Source organism: Myotis yumanensis, unplaced genomic scaffold (genome assembly GCF_028538775.1).
Source record: "Myotis yumanensis isolate MYYU_CA2020_CCGP unplaced genomic scaffold, mMyoYum1.0.hap1 SCAF_5, whole genome shotgun sequence".
NCBI classification, from domain to species: domain Eukaryota; kingdom Metazoa; phylum Chordata; class Mammalia; order Chiroptera; family Vespertilionidae; genus Myotis; species Myotis yumanensis.
Window position 1 is genome coordinate 76,247,305 of NW_027223756.1, and position 20,880 is coordinate 76,268,184.

At 55.1% G+C, this 20,880-nt stretch overlaps 2 protein-coding genes and 1 non-coding gene across 4 annotated transcripts; 1 reads left to right on the forward strand and 2 right to left on the reverse strand.

Annotated features, from left to right (window-relative positions):
- Nucleotides 1-4,965: 4,965 nt before the first annotated feature.
- On the forward strand, nucleotides 4,966-10,998 carry FSTL3 (follistatin like 3). Its single transcript, XM_070415590.1, has 4 exons — nucleotides 4,966-5,148; nucleotides 6,504-6,689; nucleotides 8,740-8,955; nucleotides 9,480-10,998. The coding sequence occupies exons 1-4, from the start codon at nucleotides 5,046-5,048 to the stop codon at nucleotides 9,851-9,853; spliced, it is 879 nt and encodes a 292-aa protein (XP_070271691.1). The 5' UTR covers nucleotides 4,966-5,045; the 3' UTR covers nucleotides 9,854-10,998.
- Nucleotides 10,999-11,396: 398 nt separating this feature from the next.
- Nucleotides 11,397-16,950, reverse strand: PRSS57 (serine protease 57). Of its 2 annotated transcripts, none has more exons than XM_070415594.1 (5): nucleotides 16,891-16,950; nucleotides 16,271-16,446; nucleotides 14,509-14,653; nucleotides 12,745-13,008; nucleotides 11,397-11,748 (listed from the first exon to the last, which is right to left on the reverse strand). In XM_070415594.1, the coding sequence occupies exons 1-5, from the start codon at nucleotides 16,948-16,950 to the stop codon at nucleotides 11,509-11,511; spliced, it is 885 nt and encodes a 294-aa protein (XP_070271695.1). In that variant the 3' UTR covers nucleotides 11,397-11,508. The 2 variants fall into 2 exon arrangements, with proteins under 2 accessions (XP_070271695.1, XP_070271696.1); XM_070415595.1 differs by having other exon boundaries at nucleotides 16,271-16,424; nucleotides 16,872-16,950.
- Nucleotides 16,951-19,874: 2,924 nt separating this feature from the next.
- Nucleotides 19,875-19,976, reverse strand: LOC139011827 (U6 spliceosomal RNA). Its single transcript, XR_011471658.1, has one exon. It is a non-coding gene; the product is annotated as a U6 spliceosomal RNA (small nuclear RNA).
- Nucleotides 19,977-20,880: the final 904 nt, after the last annotated feature.

Here is a 20,880-nt window from a genome sequence, read left to right on the forward strand (position 1 = left end):
CGGGCGGTGGCCCGGTCGACGGTGGCCGCCGAGGGGCAAACTAGGTGCAGGAGCCTCCGGAGCTCGGCGTTGGACAGCGGGGCGGGGCCTGAATGGAACGAGCCGATCTGCTTTTCCTAACCTGCAAAGGCTCCCCACTTCCCCTCACGATTCCTCCGACCTCAAGTCCCACTATCTCCCCTCACCGTCCTGATTGCTCCTGGAACGCAACAGGCGCGCTCTCACCTCCGGGCCTTTGCACTGGCTGTGCTTCTGCCGGGTGCACCGTTCTCCTAGACACGGGGGCGTTCTTCCTCATGTCTTTCAATTCTTTCACAATGTCTAATCTATTGAGATGCCCTCCTCACTAGCACTATTTTCACCTAATAAATTGTTGGGTCAGCTCCACAGCAGATGAGATGTTTGTATTTTGTTTCCGGCTAGACTCATAACCGTGCCTGGCACACGGGCATTCCCTAAACAACTGTTGAATGAATACAGACAAGAGACCCATTCCTGGATCAAAGGAGGTCCCGGCCCAATCATGCATTTCTTTCTTTCTCTACTCAACAAATATCCATTGAGCACCTGGCTGCAAGGACACAGCATGGGAAACGACAGTGAAAAGGGTGGTCTGAAATACTACTCTCTGGCCGGAGCAAACACAGATGGGTTCAGACACCGCTAGTTGCTTGAGGTTGAGCCAGAGGATGGAACCCTAAGGTGGCCCTGGCTCTTCCTGGGGACACAGTCAGAGCTTCCGAGGGGAGAGGGTATTAGCCAGGGTGTTGAGGAAATAAAAAGTGCCGCCCAGGTGTAAAAGGTCTTGAGTGGCCCTGACCGATTTGGCTCAGCGGATAGAGCCTCGGCCTGCGGACTGAGAGGTCCCCGGTTCGATTCCGGTCAAGGGCATGTACCTTGGCTGCGGGCACATCCCTGGTGGGAGGTGTGCAGGAGGCAGCTGATTGATGTTTCTCTCTCATCGATGTTTGTGACTATCTCTCTCCCTTCCTCTCTGTAAAAAAATCAATTATATATATATATATATATATATATATATATATATATATATATATATAAATTTTTTAAAGGTCTTGAATGTAAAAGGCTAAGGAGAGGGATTTGTCTGCCAGCCAGTGTCTTGTCTCCCGCAAGGCTCAGGGGGCGATTCCTGTTCTGACCACCAGAGTGCGCACTGGCCCCATCACTGGGAATCCAGGATCTCTCAGATCCAGGGAGGAGTAGATCCTTTCTTTGCCTAAAACCTCTCATGCCCAGCTACTGGCTCACTTCACCCGACGACATTCATTCTTTAATTCTGCAGAAGTGTATGAAGTACCACCCAAGAGGCCTTGGAGCCAGTAGGCTCATGTTCAAATCTCACAAACCACACTGGCTGTGTGACCCTGGGCAAGTTGCTTAACCTCTCTGGGCAAGTGGCAGAAACTGCCTCCCAGAGCTTAGATGAGACTTGGGACATACATGGGGTAGCCACAGCACCTCCTTGGTCTTCAGTGGACCCTGCTGTCTGCCCTGAGGTCATCTGCCCCTTACCCATCCCCTCTCCAGCTCAGCCTCATTGGCTCCTTTGGGGTGCGGCCAGCTGGATCTCACCTCAGGGTCTTTGCATTGGGTATGCCCTCTGCTGGGAGTGCCCTTTCCACTGTCCCTTCTCAGGAGATTGTCCCCACCCCTTCATGGGGGAGCCCCATCCCCCAATGCATCCTGCTGCTCAGCACCCTGATCTCTTCCACTACAGCCATCCCCTAATCCAGGAATTAGCAATGGTGTCTCCCAATATGTGAGGCCAACACCCAACATACAGTACGTGGTCAACAGTTTTGAGTAACTGAACATTGATGAGTACCTGCTGGGTGCCAGACCCAGGCAAAGCTCTGGCCATGCAGTGGGAACAAGAACACATGGTTTCCATGTTCTAAAACTACGAGTTCAGGCCCTGGCCGGGTGGCTCAGTTGGTTGGAGCATTGTCCCGTACACCAAAACGTTGTGGGCCTGGCCAAGGTGGCACAGTCTGGACTGGGCTTCTACAGACACCTCCAGGCCTCAGGGTCACCTCTTCAGAGACCCTACAACCTTCCTGTTCCCAGAGTCTCCATACTGCCACCTGTCTTCACACCTTGTTCACTCCCTTGTTTGTGTCCAGCCTGGCAGGGACTGTATCGTTGTGTCAACACACTGAACCCAAAGGTCCACCTGTATTGGCCTATTGCTGCTGTAACAAATCACCACCACTTACTTGGTGGCATAAAAAACCACAAGTCTTTCTCTTCCAGTTCTGGAGGTCAGAAGTTCAACATGGTTTTTGCGGAGCTAAAATCAAGGTATCAGCAAAGTTGCATTCCTTCTCATAGACTCCAGGGAAGAATCTGTTTCCAACCTTTTTTAGCTTCTAGAACTTGCCCACATTCCTTGGCTCTTGGCCCCTTCCTCTATCTTCACAGCCAGCAATGGCAGGTCATGTCCTTTTTTTTTTTTTTAAATATATTTCTTTATTGATTTCAGAGAGGAAGGAAGAGGGAGAGAGAGATAGAAACATTAATGATGAGAGAGAATCATTGATCGGCTGCCTCCTGTACGCCCTCTACTTGGGATTGAGCCCACAACCCAGGTATGTGCCCTTGGCCAGAATCGAACCTGGGGCCATTCAGTCCACAGGCTGACGCTCTATCCACTGAGTCAAACAGGCTAGGGCAGGTCATGTCCTTCTTATGTAGCATCTCTCTGAATACAGAGGGAAAGGTGTCCACTTTTTTTTGTCTCAACTTTTAAGGATCCTGTGATGACACTGGGCTCACCAGGAAATCCAGGATTGTCTCCCCATCCGAAGGTCCTTAAAATGCAAAGTGTCTCTGCCATCGAAGGTGACATAGTTACAGGGTCCAGGGATTAGGATCAGATGTCTCTGGTTGAGTTGGGCTTTCTCTTACTTATAGCATAAACATCCCATTACTGTGCATTTCTTCCCACCCCCCTCTTCCCCATGGTTCAGTCCAACTCCCAAGTCTCAATTTAAATGTCCTGTTCCTCTGAAAAGTCTTTCTTGGTCTCTCCCAGGCTGGGTCAGGTATGGCCTTGGGGTGTTCATCACAGCTCTGGTCACAATCAATTGTTACTGCCAATTTTCCTGTGGGGTCGGGGGAGAGAGAAGCCTGGAATGGTAAGCAGGGGCCATGGGGAGTCATGGTGGGTGTTTGAGCTGGGAGTAGCAGGTAAGGCTGAGGCTGGGTCAGGGTAGAGAAGAAAGTACAAATGGAAAAGACTTTAATGGGAAGGTAGAGGCTCCCCAGAGAGGGCCAGTGACTTGCTTGAGGTCACCCAGCACATGGCCTCTGGGGTGGGGAGACACGCCAGGCTAGGGAGCAGGAGGCCACTGGCAGCTGGCCTCTGGAATCCACGCCGGGCTGACAATGACCTTTTGATTTGCACAGCCCAGGCCAGGGTGTCTGAGATCAGGTCTCGGCCAAGGTCGCACTGTCCAGCCCCCACACATCCTCGGTGAGAACACAGAGTTTTATCCCTGCTCCATTCCCCAACCAAGCGAGAATCTCCTCAGACTGTTAGAGGCCAAGGCCAAGTTCAGAAGCTGGGCATCTTCCCTCAGTGCCTCTGGGCAGTAATGTAACCCTTGGCCACTGGCTAGAGGATATGGGTCAGGCTGGCAGCTAAGGTGGAGGAAGAGGTCTGGACTTGGCATCTGATGGCAGAAAGTATTGAGCATGCAGAACAGGTGCTGTGCTATGTGGCCACAGGGACGCTCAATGTCCACACCTGAAGAGGAGGCAGATGCAGGAATGGGGGGTGATGAGGCAGATGTGGCCCTGGGAGATACCCAGTTGTTCTCCATTTTTAAATTTTTCCTGAAAGCATTTACCACTCTTTGAAGTTATATATCAATTTATTTGTCTATGCGTTTGACTGGCTATGGCCCCTACAAACCATGAGCTCAGTGAAGACAAGACTGGGCCTGCCTTGGTCACCCTGGTAGCCCAGCACCCTACAACAGTCCCTGCCACCAGGAGGTGGTCATTCATTATTTCTTAGAAGCACCAACACAGAGGAGCTGCACAGAACCCATGAGCACTTTGAGGGTGCCCTGAACAATTTGGGAGGCCCCCAAGGTAGAAGGGATCAGTTCCACAACAGGAAGAGGATCTGGCTGCACCAAGGCCCCTGTGGACTCACTTCCCAGGTCCACACGGATGTTGCCATCATAAACTGCGGGACACCCAAGATTCCAGGGCACAGAACCTGAGCAGAGAGGAGGGAATTCCCCTAAGACAGTAAGTTATTGTGGGTGTGGCCCAGGCACACCTCTGCAGAGGTCTGGGAGGGGGTGCACAGTCTCCCAGGTGTGAGGGGCCAAGAATAGGCACACAGTAGGCACTTTGGAAGTCTGATGCTATGATTATTGCAGTCAGTGATGTTGGGACCATTTGTGTCCCTGGTCTCTCCCTGCAGCCCCAGCTCCTCCCCTCCCCAAAACACTTGCTCACACCCAGCTGTGCCCACTGGCTAGAGCAGCCAGGAGCTAGGTGGTGGCCTGGGGTGTGAGTAGCCAGTCTGGGGCTGAGGTCCCCCAGTGTGGGTATGGGCCGAATAGGGATGGGAGGATCTCATATGAGCCATGCAAGTGACCACATGCAATCCACGAGGTGGTACACACTCCCATGAGTAACCAGTTAGCTCAGCCACAGCCCTTCAGCTGAAGAACCCCAAACTCACGGTGACGCCTCGAACTCACACCACGATCACAATTTGGCCCCCTTGCCTTCGCTACAGCCATACGAAGGCTCCCAGGTCGGGCCACCACCCACCAGCCGCCACCCCCGGTGGCCAGGCCCAGCCCCTGCACACATCGCGCACGACTCTGCCTCGTGCCCCGCCATTCACGCGCCCCGCCCCGGCCCGGCCCCGCCCGCGGGACCTTTATAGGGAGCGCCGGCCCGGAGCACTGGGAAGTCGGTGCCGCCGCCCTCTCTGCTGCCCGCCTGCGCGTCCCGGTCCAACGCGGGGGCCGCTGCCGCCGCTGCCGTCTCTGTTCGCCATGCGTCCCAGGGCGCCCGGGCCACTGTGGCCACTGCCCTGGGGGGCCCTGGCTTGGGCCGTGGGCTTCGTGGGCTCCGTAGGCTCGGGGGACCCCTCGCCCGGTGAGTGGGGTGGCCGGAAAAGGCGGGTGGGGTGGACCACCCACGTGGGCCTGCCCGGAATGCGGATGGGGGAATGTTGGGGGTCGTAGCAGCGGCTGCAGCTGGGAGGTGGAGGGCGATGACCAGAGGCCGCTGCAGATTGAATCCGGGAGGGCTTGGGGCTCCCCCTCCCCCAGCCCCAAAGGGCCTGAAAGAGGGTAATCAGGAGGTCAGAGCAGATGTGACTCTCTCACAATTATGATTAATAGTCACAAGGACTGATATTTATTGAGCGCTTAGTGTCTACCTCTTACCTCCCTGAATCCATATAACAGTCCAATGGTGTGGGAACTCATCATGACTGTTTTCCAGATGCGGGAAACTGAGGTATGAGATCACACAGTTTATCAGTGGCAGAGCCAGAACTGGAACCCGCACTATCTGGGTCCTGACACCTCAGAGAGGCAGGGCTAGGTGGCCGGACCCAGGACCTCCAGCAGGAGCTTCAGGTTTTCCCTGCGTCTGGCTTAGGCAGAGGGGTCATTAGAGCATCCTACCTGCCACTCATCGGGAGATGCCACTCTTGGTCTCACTTTCCCATTTTATGAGCACCAGGTGCTGACTTCCCAGAGTTGGTCTCTGGGAGGCACTCAGGACAGCACCTGGGAACCAGTGAGCTCTCTGGGATGGGGGCCATGGCTATTCCTACCCCCATTTAAGGGTGAAGAAACTGAGGCCATCTACCCCCCCACCCCCCCATACCCAGCAGCTCCACCCAGCCCTGCACAGAGGGAAGGGAGGGAGAGTGGAGCCCCCTCCCCGAAGGCCATGTCCCCGGGGAGACAGTGAGCTCATGCAAAGGGAATGTTCCCAACTTGGAGTGAGTAAGAGGCAGTCCAGGCGATGGGGGGGGGGGGGGGGGGGGGGGGGGTTTGCAGTGCTGCAAGGAGAAGGGGGTTCTGCATGCCCTTGGGTGCTGTTTAGACAAAGGGCAGAGGCAGTGGAGGCAGCTCCAGAGCCTGCTGACCCTGACACATCCAGCTCTGGGTGTTTGATTGGGCAGGATGCCAGGCCTGGGTGGGTAGGGGGGGAGATGAAGGGGGTGCGTGGCTAGAGGAGAGCTTCCAGGATCGTTGGGGGTTGGCTAGGGGTTGGTGGTGGAGTAGTTGGAGGGTGAGGCTCAGAGAGGAGGATCCCAAAAGGATCTGGAGCTCCTCCTTCCCAGGTTGGGAGTAGATCACCCTCTTAGGAATTATTGAGTACCAACTGTATGCATCCCCAGGGCTGGGAGCTGGGTGGAAGGTCCAGGCTTGGGTGTCAGGAATGGTACAGGAGGGCACCTCTGGTCCCATAGGAACTGCCCTCCTGGTCCACAGGTGGTGTCTGCTGGCTCCAGCAGGGCAAAGAGGCCACCTGCAGCCTGGTGCTGAAGACCGATGTGAGCCAGGCTGAGTGTTGTGCCTCTGGCAACATTGACACCGCCTGGTCCAACTTCACCCACCCAGGGAACAAGATCAGCCTCCTGGGCTTCTTGGGCCTTGTCCACTGCCTCCCTTGCAAAGGTGAGACCCCGGGCGTCAGCCACAATCCAGGGTCACTATAGTCGAAGGTGGACCTGCTGGAAGCGAGCTCCCCGTCTCAGGGGTATGCAGGAGGAAGTTGAGGCTGCTGAGAGGAGCAGTTGTGGAGGGGATCCTGGTCTCAGCTTCCCTCAGTTGAGGATTCAGGAAGAAGCTCTGAGGACTCCCCAGCTTGGTTTCCATCCTTGAGGCCTTTACTTATCCCAAGCCCTCTGCCAGGATGGCCTTTCCCACCTGCACCCCACCTGATGGAAGTATACTCAACTCACAACTAGCTCCTGGGAAAGTAGATTTTCCTGACGGGCCATTCTGGTTTGTGACCCCACACTCAGTGTCCCAACTATCCTTATCTGCCCTTAACCCCACAGATTCCAGGGAACTGTGGTGGACCCCAGCTGCATGTTTAGTAATCATGGGCCTTCTGGACCATGTTCTGAGAAATGCTGCCTCCTCCATCCAACAAGGAGTTCTTCAGGGGCTCTCCCACACCCCTGTGGTCAGGGCTGAACCTGCAGGGACCTAGAAGGGACATGACTTGAAGGAGGTGGGCATTAGAGACAGGGTGTTGGGGAATGATTAGGAGTTTACAGCTGTAGAAAGTATGGGGTGGGGGGGGAGCATCAGCAGAGACCATAGCCTGGGGTGGGGTCCTGGTGGGTGGGGTCAGGGCAGGGGAGCAGGGAGGAGGCTGGAGCTGAGGGCTGCAGACCTGAAGAAGGCCAAGCTGAGGAGCCTGGCTGAGCTCTGAGATGTGATTAATCCCAGATTAGCCTGGCTGGGTGGTCCTAAAGTCAACACCATGTACCCTGGCTCACTCTAGAACCCCCTTTGGCTTCTGGGAGGAGGACAGACTTCAAAAAAATGCCTGGCCTGGACATGAGATGGTCCAGGACCCCACCCCCCATTCTGGCCTTGGGGACAGGAACTCAGCCCCCACTTCTCTCTCTTGTATGAAGCCACACAGGCAGAACATTTCCAGATGTGTATGTGGGCGGCCGGGCGCCCAGGTGCAGCCCACATGCCCTGGCATGGGTAAGCAATGTGGGGGCGCAGTGCATTCTCTTAGTAGTAGCATCCACTTATTTTATCCTGTAAGGTGGGTTTCCCCATCAACCCCACTCTGTACACAGGGAAACTGAGGCTAGAGTGTAAACTTGGCTCGGAGTCTGCCCTCCAGACCCACCAGCAACAGAACTGAGTTGTTGGGGTTGCAGGGGGGGAGGGGGGGAGAGTGTCCATCCAGGATCTGGCCTGGAGTTATGCTGAGGTGCTCCTGGCTCTTCTCCAAGCACAGCAGTGAGGGGCCTCAGTTTTCCAAGCAGCATGACCTCGTACAGTGGTTGGGAGGCTGCAATGAGCCTGGGAGAGCCTGAGAGGCAGGAGCAGCCATTAGTGGGGTCTGATTTGCATTTCCAAAGGACCGGGGCCTGAGTAGGGGCAGGGACCCAAGAGGCAGTCTTCCCCTGGTCAGACCTGTTTCCCTACCTGAGAAATGGGGCTGCGAGGGGTGGGTAACTCCCAGTGCAGAGGCCCGCTCCCCAGGAAGTGAGCCTCATGCCAGGCGCCAAGGCCCCGCCCTCCCTGTCCCCTCCTCTGGGGAGGTTCTGGCAGGCATGGGGCAAGGACACTGCCTGGATGGGGTGGAGCCCCCCACCCTACCCCCGGGCTGACGCAGCAGGGCCTCCCGCCGGCCTGCCCAGAAACGCGAGTCGAGTCAGGGAACAGACGTCAGTAGCTCGGGCTGGACCCCAAGATTGGGGCAGAGACGCCCTTCCCGCCCACACTGAGCCCCGCCTCCAGACACAGCCCCCAGCCCCAGGCGTCCACCAGGACAGTGGCTGAATCTCTCCCACATCCGACCCACACCCCGACCCCGAATCAGTATCCTCGCCGTGCGCCCCTACTTCGGACAGCCCCCCCACTCCCGCTCGGCCGCTAGCCCTCAGAAAAGGGGGCGAGGCGCCGTGGACTCAGAAGACCTCTGGCCACGGCCACGAGCCCCAGCCCACGGGCGCACGTCCTGTGTCCGCAGATTCGTGCGAGGGCGTGGAGTGCGGCCCCGGCAAGGCGTGCCGCATGCTGGGGGGCCGCCCGCGCTGCGAGTGCACCCCGGACTGCGAGGAGCTCCCGGCGCGCCTACAGGTCTGCGGCTCCGACGGCGCCACCTACCGTGACGAGTGTGAGCTGCGCGCAGCCCGCTGCCGCGGCCACCCAGACCTGCGCGTCATGTACAGGGGCCGCTGCCGCAGTACGTTGGGGCGGGGCCTGCTGGGGGTGGAGCCACCGGGCCGGCGCTTCAGTACCCGGGCCGCAGTGCGGGGGGCGGGGCCTGCGGGGGGCGGGGCCTCCGGTGCGTCGTGCCTAGCGGTGTAGGTATAGGTCTTGAGAGTTGGGGTCGGGCTTGTGGTGGGCGGGGCCTAGGTGGCGAGGTCGTGGGCGGAGTCTAATGAAGGGAGTCTTTATGCTGCTGGGAAAGCGTCAGTGGATTGGGTCTTTTGTGGGATCGAGAATAAGGAAGAGTAGGGTGGAAGTTTGGAAAGGGGTTCTGGGGCTCCCGTGGGGTGAGAAGTATGGGTGCGTGACTCAGGGGCTTGAGGGTGCAATAAGAGGGGACGGGCTTGAGGGTGGACTTGGGCTGTGGGCGGGGTCTCGTTGAAGGGGTGTGGCTTCTGCTACAACCGAGGGGGCGGGGCCTGAGGATGTCCTCAGTGTTGTGGGCGGGGTTCGTCCTCCAGGTGGCGCCCCTGACCCACCCTGGCGTCCTATCCACAGAGTCCTGCGCGCACGTGGTGTGCCAGCGGCCACAGTCGTGCGTGGTGGACCAGACAGGCAGTGCCCACTGCGTGATGTGTCGCGCTGCGCCCTGCCCCGCGCCCTCCAGCCCTGGCCAGGAACTCTGCGGCAACAACAACGTCACCTACATGTCTTCGTGCCACCTCCGCCAGGCCACCTGCTTCCTGGGCCGTTCCATTGGCGTGCGACACCCGGGCAGCTGCGCAGGGGCGGGGCGGAGCGGGGAGCAGTGGTGGGCTGTAGGCCCCAGCCCCTCTCCGTACCCCCATTTCTCTGTTCGTCCCTCCCACTCAGCAGGCACCCCTGAGCCAGCAGATGTTGAGTCGGAGGAAGAAGAGGAGAACTTTGTGTGACTTAACAGGGTGGCCTGGGCCTGGCGTTCAAGGCCTCCCCCATTTTATTTATTGCCAGAGCAAAGCCTAATTTATGTCCCATGGACACTCCCCAGAGACAGGACCGGACCACTTGCGGGAGCCCTGGACCCTTCCCCCCAACCATATCTTGGAAGAATTGGTGGGAGGAGGCCTGGGAGCAGTGCTGGTAGGGGAACCCTCCACCCCAAACACCCTACTACTGTTCAAGAGGACCCTGCTTCTGTTCCCTCGGGAATAACTATTAGTTATCACTGCCACTGAGAGGGCTGAGAGTTCTTTGCCAGCAATTAATGAAAAGGCACCCTAGCCTTCTAGAATAGGAACCAAGAGATGAGGAGGGGTCCACAACCTGGGTGCATATACATAAACTTCAGAACATGCTCAGAACCCTGGACAGGCCAAGGAAGCAGTCTGTCCCCTACCAACCCAAGTATTGAGGGCTTTCCTTCCCCCACTGCCTCCATATACCCAGTAGGTCCTGTAAAGGCCCCTGAGAAAAGCCCAGCTTATCCCCTGGTCAGGGAGGCACTGTCTGTGCCTCGTGACACAGGCCTCAGCTCAGCATTAGCTCAGAACAGGGCCCAATCCACTTCGGGTGAGATCTCCTGGGGCCCAGGAGCCCCTACTCATCTGGTGGGATGTAGACACCAAGGCCCACTGCACACCTGGCCTCCTGGAGCTACGTGTCTGAACAGCACCCCTAGTGCCTGCTGACCCGTCCACAGGTGAGGTCCAGACACAGGACCCCTTGGTATCATGAGGCCCACCCTTGGGTCTCTAGGCCCAGTTCCTTGATGAACCCTCTTTGCCCACCAGCTAGGCTCAGGGGTCTCAACCTCAGCCTAGGGCCAATTCCCTGCATTCCTGGGCTGTCAATGCCACCTCCTTGTGCCTTTGTGTAGACCAGAGGCTCAGGCCCGATATGGGAATTCAGCTCCTCAAGTTTGGGGCAGGGAGCTCAGGGGGCAGTGTGCCCACCCTCTCCCAGCCCCCAGGAAGTGCCTTACCTATGTCACCCAGAAAAGTGTCCTTGAGTAGGTGAGTTTGCCCAAGCCACCCAATAAGGCAATTTTCCCCACCCTGGGGTCCTGCCTCACCAAAGAAATAAAGATTGTAAAAAGCCACCTTGGGGTCAATTCCTGGTCTACTCTCTCTCTGAGCCTCTGTGCTGCCCACTTTGGTAGAGGGTTACTAGTCTGGAGCCTGGGTTACTATTAGGGTAGTAAGTGGGGGCTCTAGACGCATCTGGAAGAGCATGAGCATATGTCCTTGGGACAGCCACTGTCCATCTTGGCCTCAGTGTCTAGCTCTGGGCAGTGGGCAGCACCCATAGAGAGGGCTGAGACAGGTAGAGTGGTGGTGGGAGTGGGTGGAAGAGAAAGGCGACCAAGCAAGTGGCTCAGGGAGGAAGTGGCTCATCTGGACCCTCAGCCACCTTGAGGCCAAGAAGAAACTCAAGGGATGAGGGTAGACCATCATGTCTGGTTGTCAGTTAACATTTTATTCAGATATTCTGGCCCTTTTTGTTTGGAATTTATGCCCACCCACCCTCCAAGCTCCCTGGAAGGTTCTGTGGACCCCCTGCCCCAGCCACAGCATCTTCCAGGCCAGAACTGTTTGCATTGGTTGTCATCTCATTTGGGTACACCATGCTGCTGTGGTTCAGGAAGCTCCTGTGGGGGCCCCGTGGTCCTGGGTGAGGAGCTGAGTTGGGGGCTGTGGGGTCGCTGCCGAACCACACCCCAGATCCAGGTCACGAAAGCAGACACCTGTGTGTATACATCTGGGGTCTTGGGGTCGCCGCACCAGAGGCCAGAGAAGGAAACGAGGCCATGGGCCAGGTTCCTGCACACCAGGGGCCCCCCGGAGTCCCCCTGGGGGATGAAGGGAAAGGTGAGGTCAGGGGTTCTCTCAGTCTCACTTTGCTTGAAGGAGCTTCTACATGTAACGCCCACCAGGACCCTTTCCTGCCCTCAGAATCCTTCCACGACCCCCGAGTGCTCTTACAGCAAAGGCTAAACCCTCACCTCAGCCTTCAAGACCCTGAGGATCCTACCCTCATCTCTCTCCCTCACTCATCTGGTTCCAGCCACACCAGCCTTCCTGGCTCTTCCTAGAGCAAGCCAAGCTTCATCAGCCACTAAGCTTCCGAGTGTCTTTGAGACCTGTTACTGTCCCCTACTGGACACTGCTTGTATAAACATAGAATTCTGCAGCTGTTTGTGCAGTGCAGACCTGAACAGCTGTGCATGGCAGCCCTGTGACTGTCTCTCTGCCTGTAATGCCTTCCCTCAGATCTTAAGGCTCCTTCAAGTCTCAGCTCTAAGGTGCTCTCCTCAGAGAAGCCTTCCTGAATAGTCACCCTAAAACTCCTGCTTCCTCTCTTCCCCTCCCCTCCTGGTCCTAGCACCCTAATTGTCATCTGGAATTAGCTCTGCTCCTCTGAGTGGCAGTTCTATATAGATGGAGAAGATGGAGTGAGGTCCAGAGAAGTGAGGCGACTTTTCCAAGGCCTGGAAAGTGGCACAGTCTGGACTTGGGCCCAGGCAGTTGGGCTCCAGAAACTGTGTTCTGAACCATTGGACTCTCTTGCCTAAAACAAAAGATCCTCCAGGCTGAGTTTCTTCCTCTGCACCAGGGCCAGGGTATTAGGAGCAGGAGCTCCTTCCTGGAGATCTGTTACCGCCTGTACTGGATACTGTTTATAAATACACCAATCTGTAGCTCTTTGTGCACGGCACAGCCATACATGGTCTGGTCTAGGTTAAGCTGGACTTGGTTCCCAAGGCTCTGCCCAGCTCTGACCCTTCTCTGTGAGCCTTGGTCCCCCCCATGTGGTAAGTGGGAGGGACGGACAATGAATATCTTACCGAGCAGAAGCCTCGCCGCCGTCGGTCCCCACTCTGGGTGCAGACCATGGTAGGGCTGAGCTGGCCCCTCCAGGAGCTATTGCAGACGTCCAGGCCCAGCACGCGGACCTCGGCCTCCATCAGCCCGGGTGGCAAGTCCTCAAAGTTGGACACAGAGCCCCAGCCGGCCACATGGCACCTCGTCCCGGCCCTGGGTGGCCTGGTGCCCCTTTGGGGCAGCCTCAGCAGCCCCACTGCAGGACCCAGGATGGCAGAGCTGTTCAGCTACGGGGAGAACACTGAGTTTGGGACCACCCAAACCATCACCACTGCTCCTGCCTCAGTTTACCCACCTGTGACACCTGATCTCTTGGCCTTATGGAGAGAAAGCAATGGCTGTCAGAAGGCCCACTGCTTTTGCCACCACATGCCCCCTGTCCATCAGCCCTTACCCGCTCAACCCAAATGGTCTTTCTAAACAGCATCTCCTTCCCTGCTCTAAGCTCTCCCATTGCTCTGTATTGCCCTTGGAATAAAATGCTTGCCCCCCATTAATTCACCCCCTCTAGCCAGAATGAATTTACTGCCATGTCCTGGGCCCACCCCCACACTTTTGCTCATACTGTACCCCCCCCCCCCCCCACCTGGAGCACCTTTCCTATCCAACTTTCAGGTCTCAGCTTAGACACCACCTTCACCAGGAAGCTCTCCAAGACTCCCAGGCTAGGGCAGGTGCCTCCTCTGGGCAACCATGTGCCCCTGTCAAGGCCAGTTTACCCAGCTGCCCCCCGGTTAGACTGAAGGCTTTAAGGGGGTCAGCCCCATGGCTTGTTCCTGGCTGTGTCTCTGCTGACCAGCACACAGCTGGCACTCAATCAACAGTTTTGGAATGAATGACTTGGACCCCTAACTTTGGTACACACCCCCTGACCTTGGGCACATCCCTGACCACCCCAACCTCAGTTTCCCCATCTGCACAATGGGATGGGTGAGTCTGAGCAGTGGGTTCCAAGCTTTGGGGTTCCACAGGTGAGTAAAATTCAGGCGTTGGCTGCTGACATCCACTTCCCCCCCTTTTTATTTGCCAAGAGAACCCCATACCCCTGACCTTCCTGTTCCCAGGGACCCATTCAGTCATATTGAGTATCTCCCCCTTTTAATTTTTCAACACATTTGGAGGGCAAGTTTGGGGCATTCTCCCTTTGAAACAGAGGCCCTGGGGGTTCCTGGAGTTGAATTTGGGGTTCCTGGGTGGGAACTGCAGGGGGGGAAGTTGTAAAGGACACACCTCATGGGGAAGCAGAGGGAAATTCACATTTATGAGTGAAGCTACTTCCTGGCCAGAAAACCCCAAGAAGGGCCCAAGTAGCAGGGAATTGAGGTCTTTCGTGGCCCTGGTGCCCCGTTTGTTCCCCCTACCAGCCTGAACATTGAGCACCTGCTGTGAGCCATAAATGGTCATAAACAAGGCAAAAATCCCTGCTCTCAGGTCCAGAGTAGGCAGTGAACAGTGGTGAAGTAGCAAATGTGCAGGTGCTGCTAGCAGGTGACAGTCGTGCTGGACATAAGACAGGTGGAACAGGGAGAAGGGACAGCAGGACAGGGGCAGGTTGCAGGATGAGGGGGTCATCAAGGAAGGTCTCCTGAGAAGGGGACATCTGAGCAAAGACTTCACCTGACTCAGGTGTTTAGGATCCTTCAGCTATTTTAAAACAGGTTCAGTCATCACAGGAGTAGCGGGGACAGGTCAGACTTACATCCAGCGTTCCTCCCCATGAAGCTCACCTGCAGCAGGCAGATGTCATTGGCGTGGGTTGCGGGCTGGTAGTCAGGGTGCCTGATGACAGCTGAGACGCTGAACACCTGCTGGGTGGGCTCCGAGGTGCGAATGTTGTGAGCCCCCAGCACCACCCGGACTGTTCGTGGGTCTCTGCAGTGGAGAGGGGTATAGTGAGGGAGACTGGGGTAAGGCTACCTATCACAGGCGTTGGTAGCCCCATTGGCAAAACTGGTGCACAGCAACCCATTTAACCTTGATGTCAACCCTGTGATAATAATCATGTTTGTTTCATTCCCACCTCAATTACAGTATTAACGCTAATATTGCAATACTAATTCTAATAACTAAGCCATATTTAGGAGGAATTGAATATTTTTATATTTAATATAATTCCCACCTCAATTATCACATTATCTCTGCGGAGGTTCAGAACATGTCTCCCCAAGATGTGCCCCTTTAGCATTGGGATTTTTAAAAAAATTGATTTCAGAGAGAGGAAGGGAGAGGGAGAGAGAGAAACATCAATGATGAGAGAGAATCATTGATCGACTGCCTCCTGCACGCCCCCTACTGGATATCGAGCCTGCAACCCAGACATGTGCCTGACTGGGGATCCAACCATGACCTCCTGGTTCATAGATCAAAGCTCGACCACTAAGCCACACTGGCCAGGCTGACATGTGGATTATTTTGAGCTGAAGGCCATCAAGACCCTCTGGGCTCACAAGAAACTTCTACTTCTTGCTTAACCACCTACATGAGTCTAAATTGGGGTCCTGGCCCATAATGAGAGTTACCACCAAAGATAACGTTTTATGACCTATCTAGAGGGCAGGGCAAGCTTCTAATCACCGAAGGTCTTGAGGATGACCCTTCTTCCCTCTGATGCCGCATCCCTAGCTCAGGTGACACAGACACCTCATCTGTCCTTCTGTTCCTGAACCTCTCATGGATGTGGGGTCTCTGACTCCCTCATGTATGTGGGTCATCCACATGTATGTCTGCATTAAATTTGGTTATTTTCCTTTGTTAATCTGTCTCATGTAGATTTAATTATCAGGCCATCTGGAAGAACCTAGAAAGGTGGAGGAAATTTTCTTTTTTCAATAATTTTAATGTTAATGTGATTAATTACTAGGGGTCCGGTGCACTGGTGGGGCCCTCGGTGTGGGCTGTGGGGATTGTGCTGAAACTGGCAGTCCAACGCCACCTGCCCCTCCTGCCTGCCCACTCCCACTCATCCTGGCCCTGCGTGCCTGCCACCGGCTCAAGCCCAGTCAGTCCCCATCCGTGAGCCCTGCTTCTGGCACCCATGGGTCAGCTGAGTGGCGCTTCCATTGTGGGAGCACATTGACCACCAGGGGGCAGCTCCTGCATTGAGCGTCTGCCCCCTGGTGGTCAGTGCATGTCATAGTGACCAGGCGACAGGTCATTTGGTCGCTTAGGCTTTTATATATAGAGATAGATTATAAACCAAGCACAGCGATAACATCTACTTATTATCATGGAGGATCCTTGACAAGGTGGGGGTAGCCCCACCTTTTCCCCTTTGTTGTCCCATAAAGCTGGCCCCAGAGATGCCTCCTCCTGCAAGAGACCCCCAGGGAAGGGGGTGGGATCTGGCCATCCCAACCCTTCCCCCCACCTGGAATGTAGCAATGCCCACACCAGGAACACCCCTCACCACTCCCACCCCTGAAATATAGCCAGAGCATTCTGGGGCCCCCAGTGGCAGCAAGCAGGAGGAGGGCCCCCAGGTGGGCTCACCTGTCGATGAGGCAGTGGGCAGCTGAGACCACCCAGCGGGCACGGAGCAGGAAGCCACCGCAGTGATGCTGGCCCTGAAAGCTCACCGATGCCATGTAGGGACGGGAGTGTGGGGTCACCTCTCGGCCCCCAATGATCCTAGCCCCCCAGGAGCCTGCAGAGGGGAGGAGGGGTATGTTGGGAGGGGCAGAAGATGGGTTAATGGGGGCAGCTTAGGCAATGGACGGGATGGGGGTCGAGTTGAGGGAGAAAGAGTCAGAGATAGAGAGAGACAGAGATAGAAAGAGAGACGCAGAAGGACACAGAGTGAGTGACAAGGAGCCCAGAGAAGGCCCTTGAATGTGCCAGGAGGAGGACTGGACCCCAGAAAACTTGGGCCTGCGCCTGCATCTGCACCTGGTCAAGATCCCAGCTGGGCCTCCCACCCCATTGCCTGGTGAGGCCCTAGAGGGAGAGCAGCCAGGGGTTGTGTAGCTGAACCAAGTCAGGGCCCGTGTGTGGGGTACCTCAGAATTTTCTGGGGTGGGCCTGGGAGGGGTCCTTGGGGTACCTGGGGAGTTCCTGATGGGGCCTCTATATGGGGACTCCTGGGGGTCCTTACCTGGAAGCCTCATGGACATCATCAGAGCAGTGGCCATAGTCAGTAAAAGTTGGTCCCAGCCCTCTGCCCCAGGCCCCATGGCCCCAGACTTCTCAAGGCTGAAGTCTCCCTGAGAGCTTTGAGGACCAAGGCACCTACCCTCACCCAACGGCCTGGAAAGGGGGAACTCAGCTGTGGTCTGTGGTTGGAGGCCCCTTCAGGCCCCACCAGCAACGCTCAGATCTGAGCTGGTGATACTAGGAAACCGATGATTTGACGGCCTTGGGGTGGTTGATCACAATTGCACAGGAGGAAACAGCAATGGGGGGAGCAGGGGGCTGCCTGCCCAGGCAAACCCTGGCTCCACCAGTCCCTGGGGCCCTGGAGGTCACTTACCCTCTCTGTGCTTCAGTTTATCCAGCAGCTGTCCCCAGACCTTGGTCAGTTCCCCCAACCACACACCCTTGAGGGGGTTGGTATAAGCATCACTGAAGCTGCAGGTGTGTGCAACCTCATTTAGTTCTGGAGTGACCCGAGGATGTCGGTATTGTTTCTATCCCCATGCTACAGATGGGGAAACTGAGGCACAGAGAGGGAGTGAGAGGCCAGGGTTGCAGCCTCAGGACAGCTCCTATTGCTCCTGCCAGCGGCCAGTTCTACCCACAGCCAGGCCCATTTCCTTCCCATCTGACGAGCAGTTGTGAAACAGACAACTGTCCTTCATGGTCCCCACTAACCAAGTTCCCAGAAGCCCTGCAAAATGGGCTCGATGGGGGTCGATATTTCCATTTTCCAATCTGAAGTGCAGAGAGGGGAGTCTGGTTTGTTTGGGGCTGCATGGAAGGTGGTCGTGAGCCCAGAACTCTTGGGCTAGAGTCCTTGACTGTTCTTCCCATGGAGGACTTGGGTGGCTTTCCCAGTCAGAGCAGACGCAACAACAGCAGTGACAATGATAACAATAATAATGATAATAATAGCGCCCTTTATCAAACACTTTTATTATTTTTTTATAAAAAAATATTTTTATTGCCCTAGCTTGTTTGGCTCAATGGGTAGAGCGTTGGCCTGCGGACTGAAGGGTCCCAGGTTCGATTCCGGCCAAGGGCACATGCCTAGGCTGTGGGCTCGATCCCCAGTAAGGGGCATGCAGGAGGCAGCTGATCAATGATTCTCTCTCATCATTGATGTTTCTTTTTTTTTTTTTTTTTACTCTTTTTTTTTTTTTAAATATTTTATTGATTTTTTACAGAGAGGAAGGGAGAGAGACAGAGAGTCAGAAACATCGATGAGAGAGAAACATCGATCAGCCGCCCCCGCACATCTCCCACTGGGGATGTGCCCGCAACCCAGGCACATGCCCCTGACCGGAATCGAACCTGGGACCCTTCAGTCCGCAGGCCGACGCTCTATCCACTGAGCCAAACCGGTTTTGGCCATCATTGATGTTTCTATCTCTCTCTCCCTCTCCTTTCCTCTCTAAGATCAATAAATATATTTTAAAAATATTTTTTTATTGATTTCAGAGAGGAGAGGAGAGGGAGAGAGAGATAGAAACATCAATGATGAGAGAGAATCATTGATTGGCCACCTCCTGCACATCCCCTACTGGGGATCGAGCCCACAACCTGGGCATGTGCACTTAACCGGAATGGACCCTTCAGTCTGCAGGCCGATGCTCTATCCACTGAGCCAAACCAGCTAGGGTCCTACTTTTATTATTAATTTGTTAGAGCTCTTTATATGTTGAGGAGATTGACTCATGGTCATATTAATTTCTTTTCTGAGAATTCCCAGGTGCAGAGGACACAAGCCCTCCTGGGGAGTGAGTTTGGGTTCTGCTGATCTGTAGCTGGACCAATGCTGAACCAGCCAGAGCTGGGTAGCCCCATCAGGTGCCCATTCCCCTTACCTGTGAAGGCCGGGGATCCCAGGGCTATGGACCAGGCCAGGAAGACAGCAGGAGTGGAGGTTCTGGCAGGCTGCTCTGTAAAGGGCCTGACCTAGATGGGCCCGAGGTTTGGGGTTATACAGCTGGGGTGGGGAAGCTTAAGCCCCTTTTTTTCTGGGATACAGTCCCTCTCATGTTTAGCTTACACCTCCTTGGCCCCTTCTGGGGTGGGAGACACAGGCCTGAGCTGAAGTCAGGGCTAGGGGGAGGGAAAGGGATCTCTGACTCAAGGATAGAGGAGGAGTGGGCTTTTGGGGCCTGCACAGAGCCCAGTGTGAAACTTCCCCTGGAGTCCAAGGGCCCCAGAAGATGTCCCGGAGCAGCCAAGCTGTGAGATGGGTTCAAAGCAGGGGCAGGGGTGCTGGGCAGAGGTGGCTAAGGAGGCGGAAGGAGAAGAGGCATCATCATGGCAATCGTGGTTGCAAGTGGTACAGGAAGGGGGCGTGGCCCCAGAGGGATGGGAGCTGCAGCACACTGAGCAGAGAGGATTGAGGACTGGGTGATGTGGCTGCCTCTCTGGAGGGTGAAAGGTCAACTCAAGCCCAGTGCGCTAGTTCAGGACACACTCTGCCTTGTCCCATCTTTTGGGGGGCTGTCCCTGCTACTTGGGATGCTTCTCCCCACCATCTCTGCCTGACTTGATTTCCCCAGCTCATGTGTCACTATCTCTAGGAAGCAACAGCCTGCATGCCTGAGTCTGGGATGTGGGTGTTGGGGTCTTGGGGCTCCCAGGCAGGGCCTTGAGAGTTGTGGGAAGGAATTTGACTTTTGATGTAAGGGAGGTGGGAGCCCTGGAAAGTTTAAGGCTGAGAAAGGTGTATATGTTTTGTGGGAGGGGAGATGCTGCTAACAGTCCCTCTCCATCCTCCTATTTTCTTTCTTTTAAAAAAATATTTGTATTGATTTCAGAGAGGAAGGGAGAGAGAGCTAGAAACCTCAGTGATTCGAGAGAATCATTGATCCGCTGCTTCTTGCACGCCCCCTACTGGGCAACCAAGGCATGTGCCCTAACCTTGACCTTCTGGTTCATAGGTCAATGCTCAACCACGGAGCCACACCTGACTGGCTTCTCTTTTAAAAAAATACTTCATGAATTTACTTGTCATCCTTGCACAGGGGCCATGCTAATTTTCTCTGTATCCTTCCAATTTTAGTATATGTGTTGCCAAAGCCAGCACTCTTCTTCCTATTTTTAAACAAAATGCATCCAGCATCCCTAAAACCTTGAATCATTTACTTAGTAAACCAAAAAATGCCATTTCTCTGAGGATAAGATTCCTGCATATCTGGCACCTAACACTGCTGGGTGCACAGTAGGTGCTCAATAAATCTTTTGGACTGAATGAACACAGAGACAGAGGGGCAGCGATGGGATTACTCACAGCTTCCTTTTGCTGAGCAATACATGTACTAAATATTGCCTCTGGCTGCTTTCATGTTGCAATGGAAGACCTGCGGCTGCAATGCTGAAAATATTTATTATCTGGCCCTTTATAGGAATAGTTTGCCAAACCCTGCGCTACTGTGTGCTGGACCCTGTTCCAAGCCTTTCCTGTGTAGTCACTGTTAACCCTCCCAGCTGCCGTAGGAGATGGAGAAATTGTGGGGAGCCAATATAGGGTTAAGCCTCGGATTGACCTGTTGGCAAAGTCACAAACAGGTCTTCCGAGTCTTAAACAACCCAATCCGAGAGGTGGCCGCTGATTTACACGCACTGTCATTTAAAAAATAAAAATGGGGGAATTTGCCTGAAGCCGGTCCACCCTTGCTGCTGACACAGTCGCTGCAGGGAAGAAACATCTGCACAGCTTATGTTTCAAGGGACCTGGTGTACATGGCATGTTTGCTTCCCCCTCTTAGCGCTATGTGTTTTAAACAGGACCACCTCCCCGAGAAAGGTTGTTTCCCCAGGTGAGGATTTTTCCATTGAGTTAGGGATTAACAGGACTAAGGAAGAGAATAAATCAGTGAAATCCTCTAGTGTTACAGAAATACCATGTACTATGAACTATGGTAGCAATCATTTCAGGTAGAAACTGTAGTTTAACTTTAACCCTATTGTTTGGCTTTTGTACTTATTTG

Coding starts and splice junctions, on each gene's coding strand:
- FSTL3 (XM_070415590.1), top strand. CDS start 5,046: ATGCGTCCCAGGGCGCCCGGGCCACTGTGGCCACTGCCCTGGGGGGCC. Junction 5,149..6,503: donor CTCGGGGGACCCCTCGCCCG/GTGAGTGGGGTG, acceptor CCTGGTCCACAG/GTGGTGTCTGCTGGCTCCAG. Junction 6,690..8,739: donor CCACTGCCTCCCTTGCAAAG/GTGAGACCCCGG, acceptor CTGTGTCCGCAG/ATTCGTGCGAGGGCGTGGAG.
- PRSS57 (XM_070415594.1), bottom strand. CDS start 16,950: ATGGGGCCTGGGGCAGAGGGCTGGGACCAACTTTTACTGACTATGGCC. Junction 16,447..16,890: donor CTATGGCCACTGCTCTGATG/ATGTCCATGAGG, acceptor GCCCCTCCCAAC/ATACCCCTCCTCCCCTCTGC. Junction 13,009..14,508: donor ATGACATCTGCCTGCTGCAG/GTGAGCTTCATG, acceptor TTCTCCCCGTAG/CTGAACAGCTCTGCCATCCT.